A 24155-nucleotide genomic window follows, 5' to 3' on the forward strand; every position below is an offset into this window, starting at 1 on the left:
TCTCCTATTGAGTCAAGATTCTAGACTGCTTATTCCAAGTCCTCTGCTGTGTTTCCAATAGGTTTTCTAATTCCCCCTGCCTGCCCCCTCAAATGTGGCCATTTATATATATTTAAGTCAAGAAGACAGTCATGGAAAATCATGGTGAACAGATGTTGGCTTAAGGAGATGGTTGAATTTAAGATTTAAAAAAAATAATAGAGGAAGAGAGTCCAAAACAAGATGGAAGAGCATTCCTACAGTAAGAAGCTGCAAAGGGAAAGGGAGATGAGCTGGGAATAGAGATGGTAGCCTTATGCTGAACTAGAAGCTTGATGCCTTAGAATATTTTGGATATTAACAAATCCAAAATAACTGTTGTGTGCCACTTCAGTCCTCTCAGTGGGTCCATTCACACATATTGTTAGCAGCAAGGAGGTGTTGTTGAAGTAGGCATTTGAGAGTTCTGAAACCACATGCCAATACTGGAAGTGCAAAGGTGCATTGGAATCTCCAGTGTGTGCTAAAGAGTGGTGGAGCGAATATACCCATAAGCTACCCTCTTTTGCAAGTACAATGCACTGGGGTGGGCAATATGAGAGAGAAATACAGCAAATTGTCAGAGGCAAATCTCACCGAGTTGAATGGGACTTACTCCCAAGGAGGTGTGCTGCACCAACATTGGCATGGACCACTTCTCAGTCATTTCACCCACCCTGACATCAAAATATAGCTTCTTTGTTTGCTGTATTGTTAGCTGAGGTGAAATTATTTTGAGAGGAAGAGAATCACAGCAGCTGCCATTTGTTTTTCACACAAAGCCGCTTTCTGAGGTGGTTTTTCAAATTTTGAGAAACTCAAAATGGCCGCCTCCTTTGCCACTCACCAGGGACCACCATTGTAGTGGGCGGCAAATGAATATGTACAGAAAACTACACTACAGCACTGTCCTTTTCTTCGAGAGATGCAGGGTTAAATATCCCTCCAAAGAAAAGGCAGATTGAATCAGACTTGTGAAAAATATAAAATCACAGTTCCACATAACCCTATTTTTAAACCTGAAGTATAAAAACAACAAGAACATTTTACACATTTGGATTTATTCCCTCTCTTTTCATAGCGGAATGTCTTGCAAACCCCCTCAATGTTTTTTTTATTTGACAGCAGATGCAGAGCCTTAAAGGGCAACCCATGCCATTCTTTGGGGTGGAGGAATTAACAACGTAAGCATATTCATTTCTCATCAGAAGCTTAGGAGTCCCACCAAGCTCAATAGGACTTAATCTCAAGTAAACAAGCAAAAGAAACAAATTTGTGTGAGGGGCCATTTCGCCAACTCATCTCTCCTTAAATTACTGGCTCAATTTCATAATTGGTTGGCATAATTGGTTGGCGGATTGGTTTCTTGCCACGTCTAAGGCTGTGTACACATTACTAGGTTGTACTTGTTCCTCAATTTGAATCCAGGCAGGTTTGGCGGAAAACGCATCAAAATGTGATTATTTCCTAAGAAACCACATACGGACTGTAACTAATGTTGTGTACACTGCTCCCAAGCCAGTGATGGAGGCACACTGTACAGGAATGTGTACACAGCCCTAATGTAGGATTGCAGCCTAAAACATCTTTAAAATGTGCCCTTATGAGATTTTCAGGGGGATCTCAGTATCCCAGACCTGGAAAAAAGGAAGCATCCTCTCAGAGAAAGGATAGTTGAAAGTATAGATAAGTTCCATGGAGTTGGCGTCATAAAAGGAGAGGATTTCAAAATCGTACTCCAGGAGTATCTTGATCCGTCGCGGGGATTTCCACAGCGGAAGGACAGTGGAAGGAGAGGTAGAGGCCATGTATTCTCCCTCAATCAGCTGCAGCGCCCAAAACCCCTCAGTAACTCTGATGCATTGGTGCCATTTTCTCCCTATGGATTCCCGGACTGCACCAATGGCCCATGCTTTGGCCTTGCCCACCTCTACCACCCATTCCATAGTCCCGGAGGTGATGCCTTCTGCTCCGAGGACACATGGTGAATAATTGAAGCGCTCAGGGTTGTCAGGAAGAACCTGGGCCTGGCTGCCCAGGTACACACTTTTCCGATCTTCAGAAAGGATGAGGGTAGGGAAGGCTGTCTTGGGATCCAGTGTGACTTCCACTAAAAACAGAGACGGAGAACAGTTTGCAAACAACCTTACCAGCTGAAGAAATGACTTCCTACTGTAGGGCTTGAGAACCTTTGGCCCTCCAGATGTTGCTGAACTACAACTACCACCGTCCTTGGTCATTGGCCGTGCTTCCCGACGCTGATGGGAGTTGTAGTCCAGCAATACCTGGAGGGCCAACGGTTCCCCATACCTGTTCTGCTGCTTTAGTGGTAACAGTTTCCAGAGAAGGGGCATCTCAAGGTGAAGAACAACATTTCAGTAACAGTGAATGTTCTTTAATGGTACCTTTGCTAACCAGAAAAAACATGTACTATTTTCTTTCCTAGGATAAGTTCTTAAAAAAAAAAAAAACTTTGTAGATTTGGGCATAGTTTCAGGTTGAACCTAGGAAAGCCTTCCTTGAAAGATTACAGCTATATTTTTATGATGTAATTTTTTATGATACAGTGGTACCCCGCTAGACGAATGCTTCGCTAGACGAAAAACTCGCTAGACGAAAGCATTCGTCTAGCGGGAGGCTGCCCCGCTAGACGAAAAAGTCTATGGGGCTGCCTCGCAAGACGAAAAAAATTCGTCTTTTTTTTCTTTTTCGTTTTTGCGGAGCGCGGCTCCCATTGCCGCTCCGCAAGACGAAAACCCCGCTAGACGAAAATTTTCGCGGGACGAATTATTTTCGTCTAGCGGGGCACCACTGTAATTACAAACTCATATTATAACTATATTATTGCTGTTTAGAAGAAGAAGAACAAGGCCTTGATAATTATAATATGGTAAGTATAACTTAAAATTGCACATTATCTTCAAAATTACCATTCCAGAAGGGTACAAAACTGAAATCACAATATAACTGTTAAGTTCATTTCTAAAACTACTTCTCAAAAAATAAATTAACTTTGTTAAATGAAGTGATCTCCCACATTTGTTTAGAGACACTCTGAAGCAGCTGGAGATTCTGGGATCTTCCTGCTCTACCAATCCAGGTAGCTGCTAGTAACATTAAATTTCATTCCAAAACTACTGTTTTACACCCCATTTTATATAACACTAAGCATTTTGGAGATCTGGGGAAAGAACATATGCTATTTCCTACATCCTACTCAAAACCTCCCTCCAAAATCTTTGTATATATGGACATAACCCCCCTCCCCCAAAAAAGTGTATAATCCTGCCTTAAAAGAATTGCATCTTTAGGATCTATTCGTAGATTAGAATAAATCATATGAGGTCAGATGTTATTGAGGTAGGGAGGGGCTTTTTAAATTGGCACTAATACGGGAAAAAGTAGACTATACTCCTAGAAGCTCAAACAATAGCACTTTTGGATCAAAGGCAGACTTTTCAGAAGAAGAAAGGTCTTTGTTCCTAGTCCATAACACATGGCAATCAAATCTAGCTGTGAGATAGGTGGAATGCCATGTGTTGGCCTCACTTCATTCTCTTGCATAAGGGATAGTTCCAAACTCTAGATGCCTAGCAATAGTACATCTGCAGAAAAATCCCTTTTGCAGTGCTAGCACAGTAGCTGCCAGCCTTCAGCCTGGATGGAAGGACCTCGATTCATCTGCCAGCAACTAATCTTTCTTTCTTTCATTGGGTTTTACAAACAAGAATACTGTTATACAAATAAGTATACAAAGTTTTCTTACGTCATATGTATATCATAAAAATAGCATAATAAATGTTGGAAATTATCTACAACATATGTTTCATTATTAGTGGTCAATGTATGAGTTCATGGTTTATTAATTGGTTTAAACAATTAGGAAGAAGAAGAAGAAAAAGGGGGGAAGAGGGGTCGGGTGGTTATGCTTCTATTATTCTACTTAGGGTGTGTGAGGGGTTATGTCAGTATTACTTGTATGGATTCTCTTACTATTCATTTGTTGTATTTCCTTGGTGGTGAGAGAGGTTGGGTGTGGCTTATGGTGTGGTTGGTTGTCTTTGGTTGGCTGTAGTGAGAACTGTGTGTGTGTGTGTGTGTGTGTGTGTGTGTGTGTGTGTTTGAATCAGGTTAACCAGATTGATTCGTATGCTGTCGGGGGATTCTTGTTGTTGTCTTGTTGGGCTGTGTATGTGGTAAAGGGGAAACCAAACCGGGGTGAAGGCGTCTTCTTCTATTTGTCCCCAACGTGAACTAACCTTTCTTTTGAGTCCCGCAAAACTTGTCAGAGATACTGGACAGCAACCTTTCTTCCCGTTTTCTTTTTTCTTCCCTGGTCGAGGCCGCTGCTTTCATAGGCTGCAGGAAAACTGTTGGGGTTTTTTTTAAAGGACACTCTTGTTAAAAATAAGTAAATAAAAGAAAGATAGAAGTTTTCCTATCCCCTTTTTGCTCCTCTTACACCGCATGCACAAGAACAGTGTCCCTTTGCGGAAGTCCCATCAATAAACTGATGCAAATAGGATCAGCATCTGCATAGTATTGCAATAGTTAGGGCTCCTCCAGACTTTGCATCATTGATAATAGGGCTCATGGAATAGAAATGTGCAGTGTAAAGCCTGAGGCTGTTCTGTGGGCAGAGTTGCACCCATCATTGGAGGGCCACAGTCACATAGAAATATCACAATTAAGAAACTGCTGGAGGCCCAGTGTCACAGCTGGCATAATCTTGGATCTGCCAGGGCCCACAGCCCCCCAAAAGCACGTAACAAATATGCTGGTATATAGCTGCCCATTGGCTAAGCCTCCATATGTGCTTGGACTTTTTCACAAGGCTAGTACAGCTTCCTGCAACTGTGAGGCTCCATCATACAATATGGAGCATGGAACAGCATGTGGCCGCCTTTTTAAACACGGGAGGTTGGGCCAGGCAGCCACTGCTGCTCACTAAGCCCTAGTTAGCCGTCCCAGTGATGTCGCCATGGGCAAGGAAAGGAGAATCTCTGCTGCCAGGGAGGCAAGGGAACAAAGCATGAGTTCGTGGTATCAGGACAGTGGTGAGTTCACCAGGTGTGGAGGACAAGGGCTCCACTGCAAGTACGAGGCCCTTCAAGGTTGCAGGCCCTATACTGCTGCATTGGAGAGACAGATTTTCATCTTAGAATCACAGGGTTGGGAGGGACCCGCAGGGTCGTCTAGTCCAACCCTCCTGCAATGCAGGAATCTCAGCTAAAGCATCCATGACAGATGGCCATCCATTGTTGCCCACCCAGGCACACAGCAGACGAGTGAAGGCCATTTAGTGCACAGTCTATGCTCACAACCACACCATACATTTAAAGCACAATGGATTCCGCCCAAAGAATTATGGGAGCCATAGTTTGTAGCTCTGTGGTGGTTGAACTGCAGTTCCCAGGATTCTGTGGGCAAAGTCTATGGGCATTTCTCAAGCATGTTTGATACATGGATCAAGCGCAGGATTCACAGCAAATTGGACAAGAGACCTACGAAGCCTGGAACGGTGGAGCTCCTTTGTTTACTTACACGCTGGCATCTCTTGTTTGATTTTTGCCGACAGATCCTTTCTATTTATTCGGTCGAGGATGTTGACTGTCATCTGCAATGCTTTAGCCTCCTCGTAGGCCCTGACCATGAGCCGTGCTATTTCAATGAGGTCGGCCTTCTCGGTCTTACAGTGCCGGATCGGCTTGTAGCCTTGCTCCAGTGGGTAGTCTTCGAGGTGCATCTTAAATCTCTTGAATTCCTCCTCTGTGAGCTCGTCCAAGTAGTCAACCAATTTGCAGCAGACACTGTTGGACATCTTGGCCCCTCCCAGCCAAAGGTTTACAGAAGGAGGGAAAATGGTCTCTAGGAGAAGGAAGGTGAGTCAATTCTCTTCGGATTGGATTGAGGGAGCAAAGACGGGGCTGACCAGTTTCTGCAAAGTTTCACGAGCTGTGAGCTGAAGGATGCACAATAATTTTACAGAACGATTTCAGTTTCATAAAAGGAGTCTCCTCAACCCATTTATTTATTATTATTATTAGTAGTAGTATAACATATAAGCAACTTAATGACAAAATGCAAATGGGGAAAACCAATTAAAAGCCATTGAAAAGAAGAAAACAACAAACAATACCACATTCCTAAAATGCTCATCCAACAATACAGTAAAAGGGACATGTTTCTGGAAAAAAGCATAATGTCAAGGGGAACCAGTGGTTGCAAATATCAGCTACATGCCTCTAAAGAAAGGTGAGCCCAATCTCACCCCAAAATGAATGCTAAATAGGTAGGAGTCACATAATAAAAATAGATTGGCCCCATTCTGCTCAGTTTTCCTTTTGTTACAAAACAAATATGCTCTATCTCCACAGAGCTCTGTAGAAGTCATGTCCTGTGTTTTCATGCTCTGTATCAAATCTACCACAGAGTACTCCATTATGTGAGATGCAGGCGGCGCTGTGGGTTAAACCACAGAGCCTAGGGCTTGCTGATCAGAAGGTCAGCGGTTCGAATCCCCACGACGGGGTGAGCTCCCGTTGCTCAGTCCCAGCTCCTGCCCACCTAGCAGTTCAAAAGCACGTCAAAAGTGCAAGTAGATAAATAGGTACCGCTCTGGCACGAAGGTAAACGGCGTTTCCGTGCGCTGCTCTGGTTTGCCAGAAGCGGCTTTGTCATTCTGGCCACATGACCCGGAAGCTGTACGCCAGCTCCCTTGGCCAGTAACACAAGATGAGCGCCGCAACCCCAGAGTCGGAGTCGGACACGACTGGACTTCATGATCAGGGGTCCCTTTACCTTTTTACTCCATTATGTGTGCATATTGGGTACATTCAGGTCAAGTTCCAAAGTCTGTTTGACAAAAAAAACTTAGAGGGGAAGCTGTGATAATTACAGCAAAAGCAAGAAAAGAACTTTGCAGCAACTACCAGTATGTCTGTCTGTATTCAGGAGTAAATTATATTGAATTCGATTTTTTTTCCTCTCCCAGGTACGGTTTAGAATTGCAGCACAACAAATTTATTTTCTAGTGCATAAGTTGTGCTGTGGGTGCCCATCCCACTTCCACCTGACAGGTTCATATATGGCATATTATAAATAAACAGTATATCACCCTGCTTCTGCAGCCCTGGCTCAGGTTTATTATTCTGTAAACCCTGCCAAACCTGTTTGATCAGCAACGACGGGAGGACAAAAGAGACACGTATGTACAGGACAGCAAGCAAGGCCCCTTTCAGGTCAACAGCCCGGGCTTAACATTTAGTTTGAGGGAAGGTTCAGACTTTGGGGGGGGAAACTCACCGCTCCTTCCTCGCTGCGGTTGTCCTCTTTGGCACGGCACAGCAAATGAAAGTGAAAGTTCCGGGGAAGGTAAAACTCTCTCTCCTTCCATTTGGTTTCAGGAAGTGTTTGGCTGAAGAGAGAAAGAATTCTGCCCCCCTCCCAAAGTTGAAAGTTCAGACTCTGAACAGTTGCTTCCTTCAAAGTTTATAGCTAAAAGAAAGCTAGAAACCTTTCTCAAAAACCGAGCTGCTCTGGCTCTACAGGAAAACAAGCATACATTAGGTTGCCGGCTGATTAAGAAGAAATAATCCTTGAGTAACTTTAACAGGAGCTCCAGAGATCAATAAGGGAAGCTTTTCATGGCCTGGGGGTTTGTCAGCTGTTAATGCCAGCCGATTAAACTACTGTACTGTTAAAAGTAATAGGAGCACGGGCATTATACATTTTTTTGAGATCTATCTCCCCCCCCCACACACACACATATGTACATTCATTTTCTTGATGTTCTGCTTTGTTGATGTTCAGTTTGGTAAGACTGTGATCCACTCTGCCAAAGAAACGAGACAGGAAGGTATCTGAATACTGGGAGCCGGGGCTGTTATTTTCTTAGCGCCCTGGTAAAGTGTGTTAGAAATTTAATTAACTTATTAATAGAGCAGGGATCCTGGCGAAAGCTTCAGGGGTCCGTACCTGTTTCTTTGGTGCACCCCCCCCCCCTTTGGTCTGTCATTTTCCGCCGCTCTTCTCAATAGCTTGGGATTTGAAGGATAAAGCTATCCACTTACTGCATGCTGGGAATCACAGTTCTCCATTAAAGAAATCCCACCCTCTTCCTTCTCCCGTTTACAGATTCCTTTCCTGTGCTTATGCTGCCCTCGTGTGGTCCCATTCCTATTCACTGTAGGCATTGAGTCTCTTGTTCAGGATAGCAGCACAAGGGGGAGGGGGTAGCCTTTTCCTCTCATTCCGTGGTCTCAAGAAAAATGCCAACTGCCTTTTGGAAAGGGAGGGAAGCTCCTATCCCAATGCAATAGCTTTGTTGTGGGGGAAGATTTTCAACAGGACTATAGTATTGTGGGGTGGTACAATTTAAATCCCACTTCCCAGTGCACCACAGGCTCAACTAGACCACCCAACAACCAGTTTTTAAAAAATGGGGGGGGGGGGGGGATTTACCTATATCTTCAAGAGACAGCTTGTCATGTGTAGCTTGGCCCATAAGTCTACACACTAACAGTGAGCTCAGCTTTTTAGACTTAATGGGTATGAGTCAGCTAAAGTTGACCACTTTAAATTTCCATTTATTTCAGTGGTATTTAAGATTGGGTTTAATTCTGCAATTGGCATCCATATGAATTAAGTGTTTCGCTTTGATGATTGTAGCTTGTTTTACTTTTGGTGCCTGTTGTAGACATGTGCTTCCGTTACACAGCGCATACCAGTTTGCTAAAACATAAGTTTAGCAGGTAACCCAAAGTACTGTAGAGCCGGGGGGCTAACAGGTACAAGTCTTTTCTTCAGTTATACCGTAAGTAAACTGGGAGTGGTATTTCCCAGGCTGTCACAGCCACAGCCTATGAATGTGAGGTCACAATGGATAGATGAGGTCACAAAGCCAGTCTCTGGTGACTGGTCATGTTGCCTATGGTGATTAGTCAGGTTATCCCTGCATCTCATTGCTAAGGTGCAGTTGAAGTTGAAAGGATGAAGAGCAGCTTCACTTCACTCATTGTCTCTTGATGGCATTTCAGCACCAGGACATCTTCAGAGTACTCATTTTCTCAAGGTGCGTAGTATTGCTGAATACAGAAAGGAAGGATTCCTATATATTTCCCATTCATATTTTATCCCATGTCTCTTTAGAACTGTATCTTGTGCTTTACTATAGAATTAGGCTATGTAACAGCTTTATATAGCACTGTTTAAAGCAGGAATAGGGAACATGTGGCTGCTACTATCATCATCATCAATAAGATTTGTATGCCACTTAATATACAAAATACCTAAGTGGTTTACATAAAGCATAGTAAGGTAAGAAAAAGAAAAATGTATGTACAACATTTAAAACCAAAAATACAAAGAAATACATGAGTAAAAACAGAAAAGCCATCAATAAAACATTCAGTTAAATATCGATAAATAATAGAACATGGTGAATCTGATGAGCCTGGGAATGCCAGCTTAAATAGATGGGTCTTCAGGAAGTGTTTAAAGTGTGAAACTCTTTCTGCCTCATGAACTGCACATGGAAGGGTGTTGGACCACTGGCTATGTTGACAATAGCTGGAGTGCCACAGGTTCCCCATTCCTGGTTTAAAAAATAAACCCAGCAACAGGATTTTGGAGGCTCTCAGACAAGGCATCTCTGTGGGACCCCTTAACCTGGAAGAAATGGGCATGTAATTCTCTTCCACTGGCTGAGTTCTCTACATTTTATGGTAGATCATTGCAGCTATTCTATAGCCAGACATTTTATTCAGGACAACCAGAATATCAGTTGGAGTAGCCCAGTATATTTATTTTGTTTCATGGTGTTAAATACAAATGAAATCAAAAGTACAAAAAAATTAAATAAGGGCTTAGAGCTAATCGGTTATTCCGGTGCCTTTTCATTCATTAGCCAGAAAACAATAGAAGGCAACAGCAATTTTATTTTTAGAGAGCAACTGGACAAAAGTCTGTCTGGGTGCTTTCCAAGAAAAAGGACTAGAGACTTAAGGTGTTTTTTTTATTAAAAAAAACAGCTGAACATTCAGGAGAGAGGCCAGGAGTATTTCTGAGGAGCCACATCCTTGTTCCACACACGCTTGTGGGTTGTGATAGTCATGATAGGCATGTAAGTGGTTCTGTTCAGGCAGCTGAGTCCTTGACGGGTGCCAGCACAAAGTGAAATATCCTGCAACCGTTGCAAACTATAGAAATCATTTTGGTTCAAGCTGAAGGCAGTTGCTCCAGTCCAACAAGAGATCCTTACAGGTAAGCAGCCTTCTGCGTGCCACTAATGTGCATTTTTAAAACTGTTTTCACTCCACTCTTTGAGCTGAAAAAGGCTCCCAGAGCAGGTTTCAATTATCAATAATGAGACTCATATTCACCCATGACGCTCCAACATTTTGAATAAAAATTTTTTGTAAAAGGCTATTTGAAGAGCACAGATGGTTGTGTTTATGAGTGCACATGAGAAACACCCAACAAATGGTACTTATTGTTCCTGTCTTAGTGCTTCTGTTCTTTTCTTACATACACCAGGCCTAACTCAGCTGATAGGCGGACAGGTTTTGCTTCGCAGCAAGTCTAGCAACCCAGACTTCACTTAAGCTTTTGGCTTACTTACTTAAAACCATCTAGTGGTTTTACTGAACTGTTCCTCAAAAGATAGTGCCATCTCCAGCATGGAGAGTTTGCTCTTCTCCTGCTGATGCACATCACTCCACCTGAAGTATATATATATATATGGATGAGCCTCAGTGGGATGAGGATGCCTTGTCCCACAAGATCTTAATATCCTTGTAAATCTATAATCCATCAGAAAACAGGGCAACGTTTATCCCATACACCCCCTAATTCAATCTCCTTGTGAGCAAAGCTGAGCTGAAACTTGCTAGAAACTGTATGATCCTTCCTACGCCTCAGGCAACACCATGCTGAAGGCCACAGGTTGACAGCTGCTGCAAATCTGCTATAAAAGCAACCGTGTCTTTCAGACGAGTTGGAAGCATCCATCATACAAAACAGTATTTATTTACAGGTACAGATTATATGCGAATGGTGATAGGGAAGGCGGCAAGTGCCAAGCTGCCAGCTAGACTGGAGGACCCCAAGTTCTGACGCACAGCTTAGCTGCAGGGACCATCACACAGCCTGAAGCTGAGAGTGCACCAAACAGGGAAAGGTCAGTTTTGGCCTGCCCCAAAGTTACTCAAGGTCATTGAGGAGCTGCAGTTCAAAGACCTGCAGGTGCTCCTTGAGCCGTCGATGTGCCTCGGCGCTGTGCGGCCGCCGCTCACGCTGGAGCTCACAAATCCGAAGGCGGAGTCGCTGTTCTCGGCGCCGGCAGGCCTGGAGCTGCCGCTGCGCCTTCCCCAGAGCATCGAGGGCTGCCTCCGCTCGCCGCTTCCACAGCAAAGCACTGCCTACCTGGTAGCTGTGCTCGTTCTGAATATAAGCCCCAGCTGGGGGAGGCAGGCGCAACATGTAGAGAGAGAGGGAAACGGGGTGGGATGAATCCCCCACAGGATCTGGGAGGGCCGGAGAAGGAGAAGCCTCTTCCTGGCCGGTAGCAGCGGGTGACTGTTCCAGGGGAATGTCTGACAGGGTAGCCAGGCTCTCTGACGCTGGCCCCGGGAGGTCAGGCTGGCTTCGAGGCCCGCCGCTGGTGGGAGCAGCCCCAGGGCTTGGCAGCTCTTGCGCAGGGAAGCAGGAGATGTCCATGCACAAAGGACTCGACTCCTCCTCCAGGCAAGGGCTGCAGCTGTAGGCAAGGAACAGAACCCTGGTCAGACAGGAAACGAGTGGGGAAGATCTGCCACACTTTTATCACAGGTGTAGTGACAAGCAGAAGAGGATAAAATTGGACATGTCCTTGTTGAAGACACTTCCCAAAATAACCCAAGCATGCCAGCATGGAGCAATAACCATGGTCCAACTTCAACTGGAGGGTGGCAGCTTCCCTACCCCTGCACACTTCCGAAGAAGCAAGCCCCACTAAACATAATTAACATTCATAGGATGGTACAGGAAGGGAGGGAAGACCTTCCACGGAGCATGGCAAGAGAAGCCAGAAGGGCAGTACTCACCTCTGCTTCTGCTGACGTTTTGCAAGTTTCGAGTTGCCTAGCTTTGATTTTTGGCGCAGTTTAGCATGAAGTTCAAATATTGTGGGAACAGCACCCTCTTTGAGCCGATGGTAGCCACTGCAAAAAGGAGCATCAACGCTCATAAGCCATCTCTGGCTTCAGACAGGCAAGCATCCTTCTCTGGAAGGTCATCTGAACTATAGACCTTGCAGCAAAACATCTCTTTTTGGGGAGCTGCTGGGTTCTGGAAGGTGCTAGCTGAGCCTGCGGTTAGCCAGTTGTATTTCTGCATTGCAATGCTTTCCCTCTAGATCTCTGCACGTGCAACTGCATGTGCGGAGTCCCAAATAAACAGAATGAACTTTGTAAGTAACACAGGCTGCTTAAATTCGGATTTCTCCCCACAAATCTCAATGGAGATAATCCAGCGTGACCTCCACAATACAGCACTCCCACTTGCTTATTCTCCTAAGAAGATATAAAATTGCTTTATAATGAGTCGGACCATTATTGCCCACTACTATCTGCTCTTGGTGATACTTAAGGACTCAGGAAGAGGCTTTCCCCAATACATACTACTTAAGATCCTCACACACCTTCATTACTTTATCAAACTGATCTAACAGAACTTGGTGACTTTGATATGTCTAGGTTTACCTTTTCAGCATCTGCACACACTGGATTCGGCCCCCACCCCCAAAAAAGTATTTAAATTGAAAGCTGGTCACCCTGAATAAACCACACAGAGCGGGTCTTCCATGACAGCTTTCTGGCCTTCAACAACTGTCCCCCCCCCCCACTGGCCTTTAAGTCATTTCTAGCTCTCTTCTCCACCCCATCTGCAAGCAGCACCTTTGCCAATGTCAAATGTATAATCTAAGACATTGTCCAATTGTGACCATATCCACTTGTTTTAATTCTGCTTAGCTGTTCATGCCCTTTCATATTCCAGTGACCTACCTGGTGCCCACCAGTTCGAAGCAACTCTTCTCAAAGTGCTTGGAGCAAAAGTAAACATACTTGGAGGCAGGGTCCCAAAGACCCTGGCCGCTCATGTCCTTCCTCCGACAATTCTCCAACCACATCGCTCGCCGGGGGTTGTCCTTTGGAAGTCTAGGAGCACACACAGGAGGTGAGTCAGAGTTAGCCAGGCAAGGATGAGTAGCAGCGTGCAGCAAAACAGTGGAGGCATTCTTCCCAGGCACAAGGACATTTGTCTGAAAATGTCATCCTAGGAGCTTCCGTGTCATGTGGACTTAGTGCATCATAGAGCAAAAGTATGCTTTGATTGCATGGAATAACAATTGGTCTGGGTGAGTAGCTTAGTGTCAAACTGAGTCTGACTGATCCCTTGGGACTCCATATCCTTGGCTAACATAAGGCTCTTTCCCAGGCTGGAAAAAGAACTATAGCATCATTCTATCCCTTTAATGCTAGGCGACACTACAAGGATATCTACATTACTATTTCCAGAGATTATGGCTGTTCAGCCAACAGTATCACTGCAGTGCAAAAGGAAAGTAAGTGTGGCTAGGTAAAATATTCCATAGTTTTTTTGTGAAGCCACCCTGCAACTTGCCCTTCCCGTTCACATTTCATGCCAACAAACCCCCTATCTTGAAAGCCTTTTTTGGTGAGGGAGAGGGCAGGACATGATTGTTACTTTTAAAAAGAAGTATGCATACTACAGCTTCTGTTTGTGAGAAATCTGCTTAAGGTACCGTAAAAAGGCACTGTGAATTCCAGAAATGATAACAGGGAAATACAGTGGTACCTTGGTTCTCAAACACCTTGGTACTCAAATGCCGAAAACCCGGAAGTAAGTGTTCCAATTTTCGAATGTTTTTCGGAAGCCGAATGTCTGATGCAGCTGTCGGCTATTGTTTCCGGGGCACCTGCACCAATCAGAAGTTGCGCCTTGGTTTTCGAACATTTCGGAAGTCTATCAGACTTCCAGAATGGATAAAATTTGGCACTTTTGTTTTTGCTATTTATTTTGCGTTTTTGTTTTTTAGGCTTTTTCAGTTAATTTATTTTTTGTGACTGTGTGGAACCCAGTTCAGCTACTGATTGATTGATTGATTGCGTGACTGCGGAAATGGATAAAAGCCCCCCATCCAAACAATGACTATCATCAGTGCAGGTAAGAATTTTTAAAAAACATTTTTTATCATCTACAATACTGTCATATTTATTTTATAGTATAGTACATTGATTATTGCTTTTATTTTATTGATCAATGGTCTAGTAAAATTCATGTTAAATTGCTGTTTTAGGGGTTGTTTTTAAAAGTCTGGAATGGATTAATCCATTTTGCATTACTTTCTATGGGAAAGCACACCTTGGTTTTGGAATGCTTTGGTTTTGTAACGGATTTCCAGAACAGATTAAGTTTGAGAACCAAGGTACCACTGCAATGGAAAGATCTTCAACTAGTCAAAGGAGTGACAGCATGAATCAGATAGGTTTTCTTAGCTTTTCCTCTGGCTTGTGACAGCTCTAACTTTGGATCAATGACTACACACACACACACTTTATTTTCTGCCGTGAGCTGCTCAAGAAAGGGTGGGACAGAAATATAATAAGAAATACTAATATCCCCAATGTGATATTCTGAATGGAAGATTGGGTGCGTCCAGAATAGCATCAACTCTCACCGATGGAAGGAAATGCCTCGGTTGCGTATCTCAGGAGTGTCACGGGTGCAGCAGCCAGTGGCAGAACAGTGGCGGGGCATCTATAAGAAAAGAGAGGAACTTTAAAACCCACACTATTCTGAGGACTCAGGGTAAGCTATAGAAGCCATTATATTTGTATTTTAAGAGGAAGGGGCTTGTTGGGTATTCAGAAGCCCCAAGAGCTGACTAAGTGTGCTAAGAAAGTCCCAAAGTTCTACAAGAAGTTATCATAATTCAGTGCCAAAAGCATTTGAATTCTATAATCTGTATAAATTATTCTAATCAGCACAATTTATTTGCATAATCTGCTAGTTTTGGTTTTTTACACAGAGGTTAAGAAAAGGAGCTATATAGGGAAGCGAAGTCCTACCCCACAATATAACTACTGGAAATCTTCATCCACCCGCCTGGTTTATGAGATTTCACCAGCATTGCAGACAAAACTTAAAGCCCACCTTCAGAAGACACCTAAGATTCTGAAGAAGCAGGATCCCTTGCACAGGAACACAGTAAGTTTTTCAGTCTAGCATGGAATACACACAAACTGACTCTCAAGTCACACAGGTTCTTCCTTTTGTTATACTTTATGAGCACCTACTCTCTGTTTGCATCTGTTTCAATTATTTTTCAAGGTATCAGAAATAACGGGGGGGGGCAAGAAAAAAGAAAAGCCCCCATATATTTTCTGGACCTCTGTACAATTTAATCCGCTCCGAATGCACATTCGTAGGTCAAAAAGTTTGTAAGTCAAAAAAAGCGATTTCCCCATAGGAACGCATTGGAAACGAAAATTTCGGAAAAATTCGTGTCGAGTAAACCGCATCTAAAATTCATAAGTCGAGTAAACCCCATCTAAAACCACCAACGGATGGCCATTCGTAAGTCGAAAAATTCGTATATCAAGTAATTCGTAAGTCGAGGTACCACTGTATCTCTCATTGTAGAACAGCAGAAACAGCAATGCAACACATAACATCCTTATAACACTAAAGCAATATCCCAGAAACCATTTAAGTAAATGCACTTAGGGTTTGGACGGCTCTAAAAGCACAGCAACCATCTTCAGGAATTGACATAAGACTGTGCAAGTCATGTATCCTTGGAAGAATAAAGTGGTACCTCGGGTTACAGACACTTCAGGTTACAGACTCTGCTAACCCAGAAATACTACCTCGGATTAAGAACTTTCAGGATGAGAACAGAAATTGTGTGGCAGCAGGTTAAGAACAGTTTCAGGTTAAGAACGGACCTCTGGAATGAACTAAGTTCTTAACCAGAGGTACCACTGTATTACAGAAGCTCTTGTCAGGGTTTGGGTTGTGGGGGAAGACAATCAAAGCATCAAACCAAAATGCTCAAAAACCAAACTGGGAATCTGAAGCGAAGAGAAAACTACTTGCGCAAAACAATATAAAATTATGAGTGCTGAGGGGGAAAGGATACTAGAACAGGGTCACCCAATAAAACTGATTTGGCAGTAGGCCAAGGACAGGGAAAGGAACGTACTTCTGCACACACCAGATTAATGCAGTGAATTCGATACCCAGATGTGATAACTTAGTACTTAGTACTTAAAAAAGAAAAGAGCATTGAACATGTTCATGGAGAAGACCATCAACTGCTATAAGTGGAAATTATTCTTCCACAGCCTCTTACATCCATCTTTGGATTTACACCTCTTCCAAGTTCTCTCCAGCATTTTCTGTTGTTTGCTTCCTGCTGTTAGTTTTAGGTTGTCCACCCATTGTATATGTGGCCATACCCTTCGACTGAAGGTCTCCAGTTACCAGATATTGGCACAAAGCAACAGGGAATGAGAGTTGCCTTCATCGACTGCTGGGAAGGGTGGGGCATTCCAGAGGATCTACTTGGCCAATGCTGCATCAGAATGGTGGCCTAAATAGATCCAATGTACATGGTAGCTGAAGTATAAGCTCTCAGAGATCTTAACCCTCCAACTTTTGGCTTAGGCATTATTTTCATCTGCACGGAATTTCATTTTATGATGCTAGGGCTGAATTTTCTTCGCTCACAGCCAAGTTGGCTCACATTTGGATGTTGCAGGTATCACTTAGGTTGCACCAGAGGTAAGATGGTGCCCAACAACATGAAAATCCAGACAAGGATACAAATAGGAATACAGAGAGCAGAAGCTGATGCTGAGAAAATACTGCGGTACGAGATAGGAACGAGAAAACACTGCTCTTAAGTGAAACAGAGAGAGGCCTAGACAGAAGGTTTCATACATCGCACAGCCATTCAGCTCATTCAGATGCTGATCTCCTAAGGGGTTATTTATTTTTTAAAACCTGTATCCCATCCATTCTCCTGGGGGTTCATGGCTCCGGTGCTCTTCCACTGCCGCCACTCACTTCAACCCACACAACAATCCTGTGAGGTAGGTGGCTAGTTCAAGGTCACCCTAACCAGCTTCAGAGCCAAATAGTGGGGGAATGAAGCCAGGATTTCCATCCCACACAATCCCCCACACACCCCAAGGTCCTAGTCTGCCCCTTTTAATACCACCCCACAGGCAGCTGAAAACAGACTGGCGACGCCCTTACATTCACACGCTTTCACCCACCAGACCGTGTGGAAGTCCTAACGTGCATCAGTAATTGGGGGCCGGCGGGGGGCAAAGAAAGGCGTGTTTTTGTTTCTTTGTTTTGCCAATTACACCCATTATTCCGGGTTAGCTAATCTGGAATGAAATGGGAAGAACGTTTGACAGGAATTGAGGACCATACCAAAGGGATGGGGGAGGGAATGTCATGAACCGCTACCGCCGCCCCCCGCAAGGAAAGGGACATTCCAGAGTTTCAAATGACTGGGGGGGGGGACACATGCAGAGCAAAAGGGACAGTGCCACAGAAGGTCTCCATCTCCCTCCCTCCCTCCCCCTCCCCCACCGGGAAAGGAGGGAAAGCGGCCAAAATGCCCCTCCTCCCACTGCCCACCGCCAAGAACGGAGACGCAGAGGAAGGGCTCGGGGCGGAGAAGTCGGGTGAGGGGGTTACTAATTTTTATTTTATTGATTTCTCTCCTCACCTCCCCACTCCCATTGCTCGGGGCACCGCCGTCGCGGCTTCGAAGCTGACAGGGGAATCTCAGCACTTTCTCGCGAGAATAAGGAGCGCGAGCAAGCGAAGGCCTAGAGATAGGAAAAAGTGAAGAGACCCCCTCGGCACCGGCCATTTCCGCTCTCGAATTCCATTCGCTCAGGCGTTCAGAATACAAGGGTCGCCTTCCCCGTAGAGCAAAGATCCAACGCAAGAGATCACAACGCTTTTATGAAAAGCATTTTAGTCTCCAATCCTAGACGTCTTTGCTCGAGGGTAGGCAAACCTAGGAGTTGCGGCTTGTGTATTAACGGAAATTCAGGCTGCGCGCTTTTCTCACCTTTTCCTATCTCTAGAGAGCGAGATTGCAGCTCCTACGTATCACCCCCCACCTGACCAATCTCCCTCTCGTCTTTCTAGGCGCTTGTCTTGCTTCCGGGAAGTCTGGCGCAACCTGACCTCCCGCCTCCCTCCACCCAACCCCACCCTCAGTCATTCAGAATACAGCCAATCAAAGGTCGCCCCCTTCAGATCAAAGGCGGGCTCTAAAAGAAAAAAAGAGCGTGACAGATTGCGTGCGCATGAAAAGGCGGGTACCGTCGCCCCGTGGGCCAATCACAAGCGCGCCAAAGCACCCCGGCAGGAGGCGCGCGAGCCTGGGGGCCAACTGTCTGTGGGCCGGTTTGCTTTTAAATTGGTTCTGTCCACTTAGACAAGGCAGCCTTTGCCCAAAAATTCACAAGCTGATAGACATGATACAAAAGAGGGGAAGCCGGGGGGGGGGGGGGGGAGAGAAGCAGACTCAAGTGACAGTTATTAAAGTTAGATAGCAAATTCCTATCTACCAATTTCGCATGGGTCCCTCTACCTATGGAATATGCAGAAATGGCGAAACTTACCGCGAGAATAAGAAATCAAGATAACAGACATTTTATAAAAGAGTAGAAATGGGTTTATTGAATATTTACAGATAATGAATTTGGATATGCAGAAGATATTAAAAAATAAATTCAAGGAACCACAGAAAAAGGAGGAAGGAAGTCAAACTTTGAAATGTTAAATTGATTGTAAAACTAATGAAATGTATAAACTTGAAAAGTATAAATAAAAACTTTAGGAAATAATTATTTTTATTTTATGACTCCTACCTTTTTAGCATTCACTGGTCATCTCCTGAAGGTCCCTATCCCTGCTCTTGCATTCCCTCCCTTTAAGCTATGTAAAGGGCCGCAGACAAGAATATTGTTATGGCTACATGGGCTTCTTGGCCATGTTCAGATTTTTTACTGCAGTTTTTGCTAGGGGAAAATACGTTTACAATTTCAATTAAACAAAATTTATCACCTTCAGCATGTTATTTTGTAGTGTTTGGATATATTCTAGCTTTTTTATTCCTCCCCCACTCTACTGGAACTGAACAAATATGCCATGTGTTCTTCAGAATTTTGGTGATGGGTATTATAGTTCATTGGTGTACAAACTCATTATCTTGAGTATTGCCTCTTCTAACAGGCCTCTTTCAATTGGCCTTGAGGTGTCTTGAGTCAGCCTGTGATTAAAAATGAAAAATTCTGCATTGTCAGCTTCAACAAACTGAACTTCCAGAATTTAGTTTCCAGAATTTAAACAATGGTGAGATAATTACCAGAATTTAAACAATGGCGAGATAAATAAACTTCCAGAATTTAAACAATGGTGAGATAAAAGGATGCCTTGCTGGCTGGCTGCAGAGGACAGAGCTGAACTTCTTTCTCGGAGGCAGTGCTGCTGGCGCCTGCTGGGTTTTCTTTTCTTTCTTTTTTAAATTTTAAAATAGCTTTATTTAATTTCAAACTTATAAAATACAACCATATCAAATCAACCAATAGACACAAATAAACAAAAAACAAAAAGCATATAATCTAAACATAGTAATCCACAAAAAATAATATATGAAAAAACAAAACACACGGAAAAAAGCAAAGAATTATAAATAACGATTAAAAATTGGCTTGCAATTGTTTGTATATCGCTTCCCTTAATAATAAAACAAAACTTGCTATACCTTATACAATAATTGAAAAGTAAATAACTAAATAAATAGCTCACATTTTAATATAATATCTCAATCTAAGCAAATCACCAAATCTGTTCTTATACCTTCTTTTTTCCACATATTTCCACTCAGCCTCGCCTGCCGGATTTTCTCATTGACTTTGTGGGTGCCTGGCCCCACACAATTATATTATTGTGCCTCCCTGGAGTTGGCTGCTATGGAAAGAACTTTTGGGTTTACTACTAAAGGTGAAACTGCCCTTTTGGGGGCAGGATTTCTTCAGTTTTAAAAATATCAGCTTCCACTTCCTTCCCAGAGGAGGAGTATTGAAAGAAACTAGACCAGAAGGTCTGATCCCAGCAATTAAGTTTTTGAAAACATTTAAGTTAAGGGATGTTGAATTGACGGTTGCAATGTGGCAGTGGACAGGAAAATATAGGACGCCCCCTATTTTGGGGGACTCCAAATTAAGAAAACACCCCTCAGCACTACCCATATATAAGATGAGCCCCAATTTTAAACATAATTTTTTGGTTAAAAAACCTAGTCTTATACATGGAAAAATACAGTATTTTGCTTATTTCTGGTATGGCTGCGCACACTCCTTTTCTGACTGGGTCGTCGATTACTTGGTTTGGTGGGATCTGCTGGTTCAGACACAGCATGTCTGAGAAGGCCCCACGAGGGATCATGAAGAGGAGGTGTGAGGAAAAAAACCGTTGTGACATTGATTTCTTTGACAACTTGGAAGGGCTGTGGTGGGATCTAGACTGCTCTCTTCTCCATCAGCTTGGGAGTTTTTTCTGAGATGCTTGCGGGGTATTATAGGATCCTTTGTCTTTTGAGCATCTTTGTCAAGATGCTAACAAAACAGATCTGCCTGCCTTTGATCAGTTGTGCTTCAAGGGAAGCTCACCAGTCCTGATTCTTTAATTTTTTTTCCAGCCCAGATAGATGTTAACCAAAAGATCTCACAATAGTCATCTCCTTGCAGGAGCAAGGAAGCATAGGAGAATCAATGCACCACAAGAGCATCTTGGATGGGATGGCTTTCAAAAAGGGTGAGACAATTGCATGGAGGAGAGGCCTACCAAAGGAAACTAGCCGTGATGGGTATGTTCAGCCTCCCCTGTTGGAGGGAGCAATGCTTCTGAAAAGCACTTGCTGGAAGCCACAGACTCCCCAAATGTGTTTCACAGGGACCCCTTCCTTCCCTCTGCCCCAGTACCTGAGGGTCGTCATGTCTCTCTAGGGAATTGGCCAGAACAAAGTATATGTTGGGGAAAGGCTCCCTCCCTGCAAAGAAAACGGAGCAATCAGCAGGTGCCTGGCTCCCAGCCATGCTAGCAGCAGTCTGGCTCATGAGGGTGGGGGACATGGGAAGGAAACATTCCTATAGTATAGGGCACTCAATTGGTATTTCCACCTACCTGAACTCTGAGCCTTTCCCTCCTTGTTCTGGCCTGCCTATCTCCTAAGGAAGATGCAAGCTCTTGCTAGAAGCCACTGGTGGGGAGAGTGTTCCTTTGATTTCCAGATGTTTCAGAAGCATCTTTTTGTTCCTTTAGTTGCTTGATATAATTATAGCATGGCAGGGTTGGAAGGGATCCCAAGGGTCATCTAGCCCAACCCCCAGCAATGCAAGGATCCTGCCCACAGCCAGCCCTGGCTGGGCTCCAAACTCCAGCCTTCTGGTTACCATTGCAATTCTGCATGGTGTGGAGCAGGGGCATAGTGAGCTGCTTTGCTGCCCAGGGCGGTAAAGCGGGGGCACCCCCCTGGGGGGCGGGGCTACCTGGGACGCGCGTGCAGCATCCCAGGTAGACTGCGTATGCACAGTCCACCCAACATGGCGGGCGCAAGTGGCCGGCACTCCTTCCGTGGGCTGCAGCACGCAAACAGCAGCACAGGCGCTGTGCTGTTCACGCACTGCAGCCTTAAAAGTTGCTGTGCGCCGGCAGCACCGATCACGGGGGCGGGGCGCCGCTTCAAGTGTCACCCCCCAGGGCGGACCACCCCCGCCCCTTGCTCCGCCCCTGGTGTGGAGAAAGGGAAGAGGGGAATGTGTTGCTTACACTCTTGTGACACTGATATGAGATCCACAACATGCAGCCTTTTCAGTAACTAAAGTCTAAACTCTAAAGGGCTGTCACATGGAGGATAGAGCAAACCTGCTTTCTCCTGCTCCAGAGGCCCTTATGGCCTTAAGGAGTGACTCTCCTTCCATGCAGGTTTTTAAGCAGCGTTTGGATGGCCACCGGCCATGGATCATCTAGTTGAGATTCCTGCATTGCAGGGTGTTGGACTAGATGACCCTCGGGTCTTTTCCAATTCTACAATTCTATGATGCTATGTTTTAAAGAGCATCCAATGTGCCTTTAAAGCACATGACTTCCACTGAAATGATTTGTGCCATTGTGACTTCCATCTCACAAACCTACAATCCTCAGAACTCCTAACAAACTGTAATTCCCAGGATCATTTGGGGGAAGACACCTGGTTTTAGAGCATGGATGGAGAACCAGCAGTTTGCTCACCCCCATTTCCTAGGAACCAGGAATAGGAAGCTCAAATGCTTCTAACAGTATGGTTATAGGGAGCAGTGTGTATAAAATATTGAATGTAATAGGGTTATTAAGGAAATTGTATCAGAATTATTATGGGAATGTTAAGGAGGGAGAGGGAAAGATTTTGGAATTCAGGTGGTGAGTGATGATTGGATGAGGATTTGAAAGGGAGTTTGAATGTGAGGCAGTTGAGGGTGAGTTGAGAGCAGTGGGTTCCATAGGGGGTGGTTGGGCAACTAACTATTCAGTTTAGGATCAGTAGTCTAGTCGTCATTTTTGTAAAATAAAAAAGCAGCATATAAGATAAAGAGATTCTGAGGCCATAAGCTCAGGTACACACATCATCCTACAATCATTTAGTGAATCATCCATACAGTCTTCTTTAGTGAGGGTGCAGTACCTAGGATCTGGACCAAACATTGATTATTATTTTTTGCTCTTTTCTAGGTTTATAGGTTTATGTTCTGGTTCTAATGATGTAATAGTGGTGGGGGGCCATTTAAATACTGGGGGCTGCCACACACTCCTTTTCTTCTTTAAAAAATAATAATAATTTCCCCCCGTTTTCAAAAGCACATGCATTGTCTCTTTCTTCAGGTTCTTCAGTTACATTTGTTGTGAGACATTGGTGTTATATGCAGCACAGTGGTACCTCAGTTTAAGAACAGTCCGGTTTAAGAACGATTTGTTTTACAAACTCCGCAAAGCCAGAAATAGTGTCGTGGTTTGAGAACTTTACCTCAGTCTAAGAACGGAATCCAACGGTGGAAGAGCACCAGCGGCGGAAGGCCTCGTTAGGGAAAGCACATCTCGGTTTAAGAAAGGTTTCAGTTTAAGAATGGATTTCCAGAATGGATTAAGTTCGTAAACCAAGGTACCACTGCATAGGGTTGGGAAGAAAAGAAGGAATGTCTGATTATTGTCTTCCAAAGCAACTACTCTATTCCGAACTTTAAAATGGCGAGCTTAATTCTGGTGGTCAACAAAAGAGGTTTAAATACTCTCTTCAAGGCGTATCTTTAAAAAAAGTAGTATAAACACTGACAACTGGGAAACACTGGCCTGCAAGCGCTCCAATTGGAGAACAGCCTTTACCAAAGATGTCATGGGCTTTGAAGACGCTCAAACTCAGAATGAAAAGGAGAAATGTGCTAAGAGGAAGACACTCTTGGCAAACCCGCACCGTGATCAACTCCCGCCCGGAAACCTATGTCCCCATTGTGGAAAGACGTGTGGATCCAGAATTGGCCTCCACAGTCACTTATGGACTCACTGTTAAGACAGTGTTCATGAAAGACAATCTTACTGGCTACGAGTGATCGCCAAAGAAGTACACGCTACTCAGTGAAAGAAAAAAAAACTTCTGATATGCTCCGAGGCACAATGCTTCACTTGCTCCAGAGCTGCACTTTGATATTTAAAATATACACCTTGGCCCACTTACACGTAGGTAGCCGTGTTGATCTGCCATAGTCAAAACAAAATAAAAAATAAAAAAATTCCTTCCAGTAGCACCTTAGAGACCAACTAAGTTTGTTCTTGGTATAAGCTTTCGTGTGCATGCACACTTCTTCAGATACACTTCTTCAGATACCTTGGCCCACGTTAAAGCTTAATCTGACGACATAGATGCTTACACTAAAGGTAACTTTTAGAAACGAGCTCGATCTCTTCCCAACCGTCTTATTTACGTCCGTGTGAGGAGAAACACGCTT

The 24155-nt window shown here is 44.1% G+C and overlaps 2 protein-coding genes across 6 annotated transcripts; both read right to left on the minus strand.

The window, feature by feature from the left end:
• Positions 1-947: 947 nt before the first annotated feature.
• LOC117059049 (butyrophilin subfamily 1 member A1-like) lies at positions 948-7405 on the minus strand. 2 transcript variants are annotated; one of them, XM_033170521.1, is made up of 4 exons: positions 7324-7405; positions 5563-5980; positions 4278-4388; positions 948-2128 (listed from the first exon to the last, which is right to left on the minus strand). In XM_033170521.1, exons 2-4 carry the CDS (start codon positions 5837-5839, stop codon positions 1620-1622), a joined length of 897 nt encoding a protein of 298 aa, XP_033026412.1. In that variant the 5' UTR covers positions 5840-5980; positions 7324-7405; the 3' UTR covers positions 948-1619. The 2 variants fall into 2 exon arrangements, with proteins under 2 accessions (XP_033026412.1, XP_033026413.1); XM_033170522.1 differs by having other exon boundaries at positions 5563-5886; positions 7324-7399.
• Positions 7406-11027: 3622 nt separating this feature from the next.
• Positions 11028-18200, minus strand: THAP7 (THAP domain containing 7). Of its 4 annotated transcripts, none has more exons than XM_033169794.1 (5): positions 18179-18200; positions 14759-14838; positions 13062-13214; positions 12102-12218; positions 11028-11776 (listed from the first exon to the last, which is right to left on the minus strand). In XM_033169794.1, the coding sequence occupies exons 2-5, from the start codon at positions 14836-14838 to the stop codon at positions 11221-11223; spliced, it is 906 nt and encodes a 301-aa protein (XP_033025685.1). In that variant the 5' UTR covers positions 18179-18200; the 3' UTR covers positions 11028-11220. The 4 variants fall into 4 exon arrangements, with proteins under 4 accessions (XP_033025685.1, XP_033025686.1, XP_033025683.1 ...); XM_033169795.1 differs by lacking the exon at positions 18179-18200 and adding an exon at positions 17828-17919 and having other exon boundaries at positions 13122-13214; XM_033169792.1 differs by lacking the exon at positions 18179-18200 and adding an exon at positions 17828-17919.
• Between the last annotated feature and the right edge of the window lie 5955 nt (positions 18201-24155).

Source organism: Lacerta agilis, chromosome 14, assembly GCF_009819535.1.
Source record: "Lacerta agilis isolate rLacAgi1 chromosome 14, rLacAgi1.pri, whole genome shotgun sequence".
Taxonomy (NCBI): Eukaryota; Metazoa; Chordata; class Lepidosauria; order Squamata; family Lacertidae; genus Lacerta; species Lacerta agilis.

Excerpts from the sequence above, each read along its gene's own strand:
- THAP7 (XM_033169794.1), bottom strand. The coding sequence starts at position 14,838 with ATGCCCCGCCACTGTTCTGCCACTGGCTGCTGCACCCGTGACACTCCT. Across the intron at positions 13,215-14,758 it reads CGAGGCATTTCCTTCCATCG|ACTTCCAAAGGACAACCCCC; the intron begins GTGAGAGTTGAT and ends GTGTGCTCCTAG. Across the intron at positions 12,219-13,061 it reads TTCGAACTGGTGGGCACCAG|TGGCTACCATCGGCTCAAAG; the intron begins GTAGGTCACTGG and ends TCCTTTTTGCAG.
- LOC117059049 (XM_033170521.1), bottom strand. The coding sequence starts at position 5,839 with ATGTCCAACAGTGTCTGCTGCAAATTGGTTGACTACTTGGACGAGCTC. Across the intron at positions 4,389-5,562 it reads CAAACAAGAGATGCCAGCGT|TTTTCCTGCAGCCTATGAAA; the intron begins GTAAGTAAACAA and ends AAACCCCAACAG. Across the intron at positions 2,129-4,277 it reads TTGCGGGACTCAAAAGAAAG|TGGAAGTCACACTGGATCCC; the intron begins GTTAGTTCACGT and ends CTCTGTTTTTAG.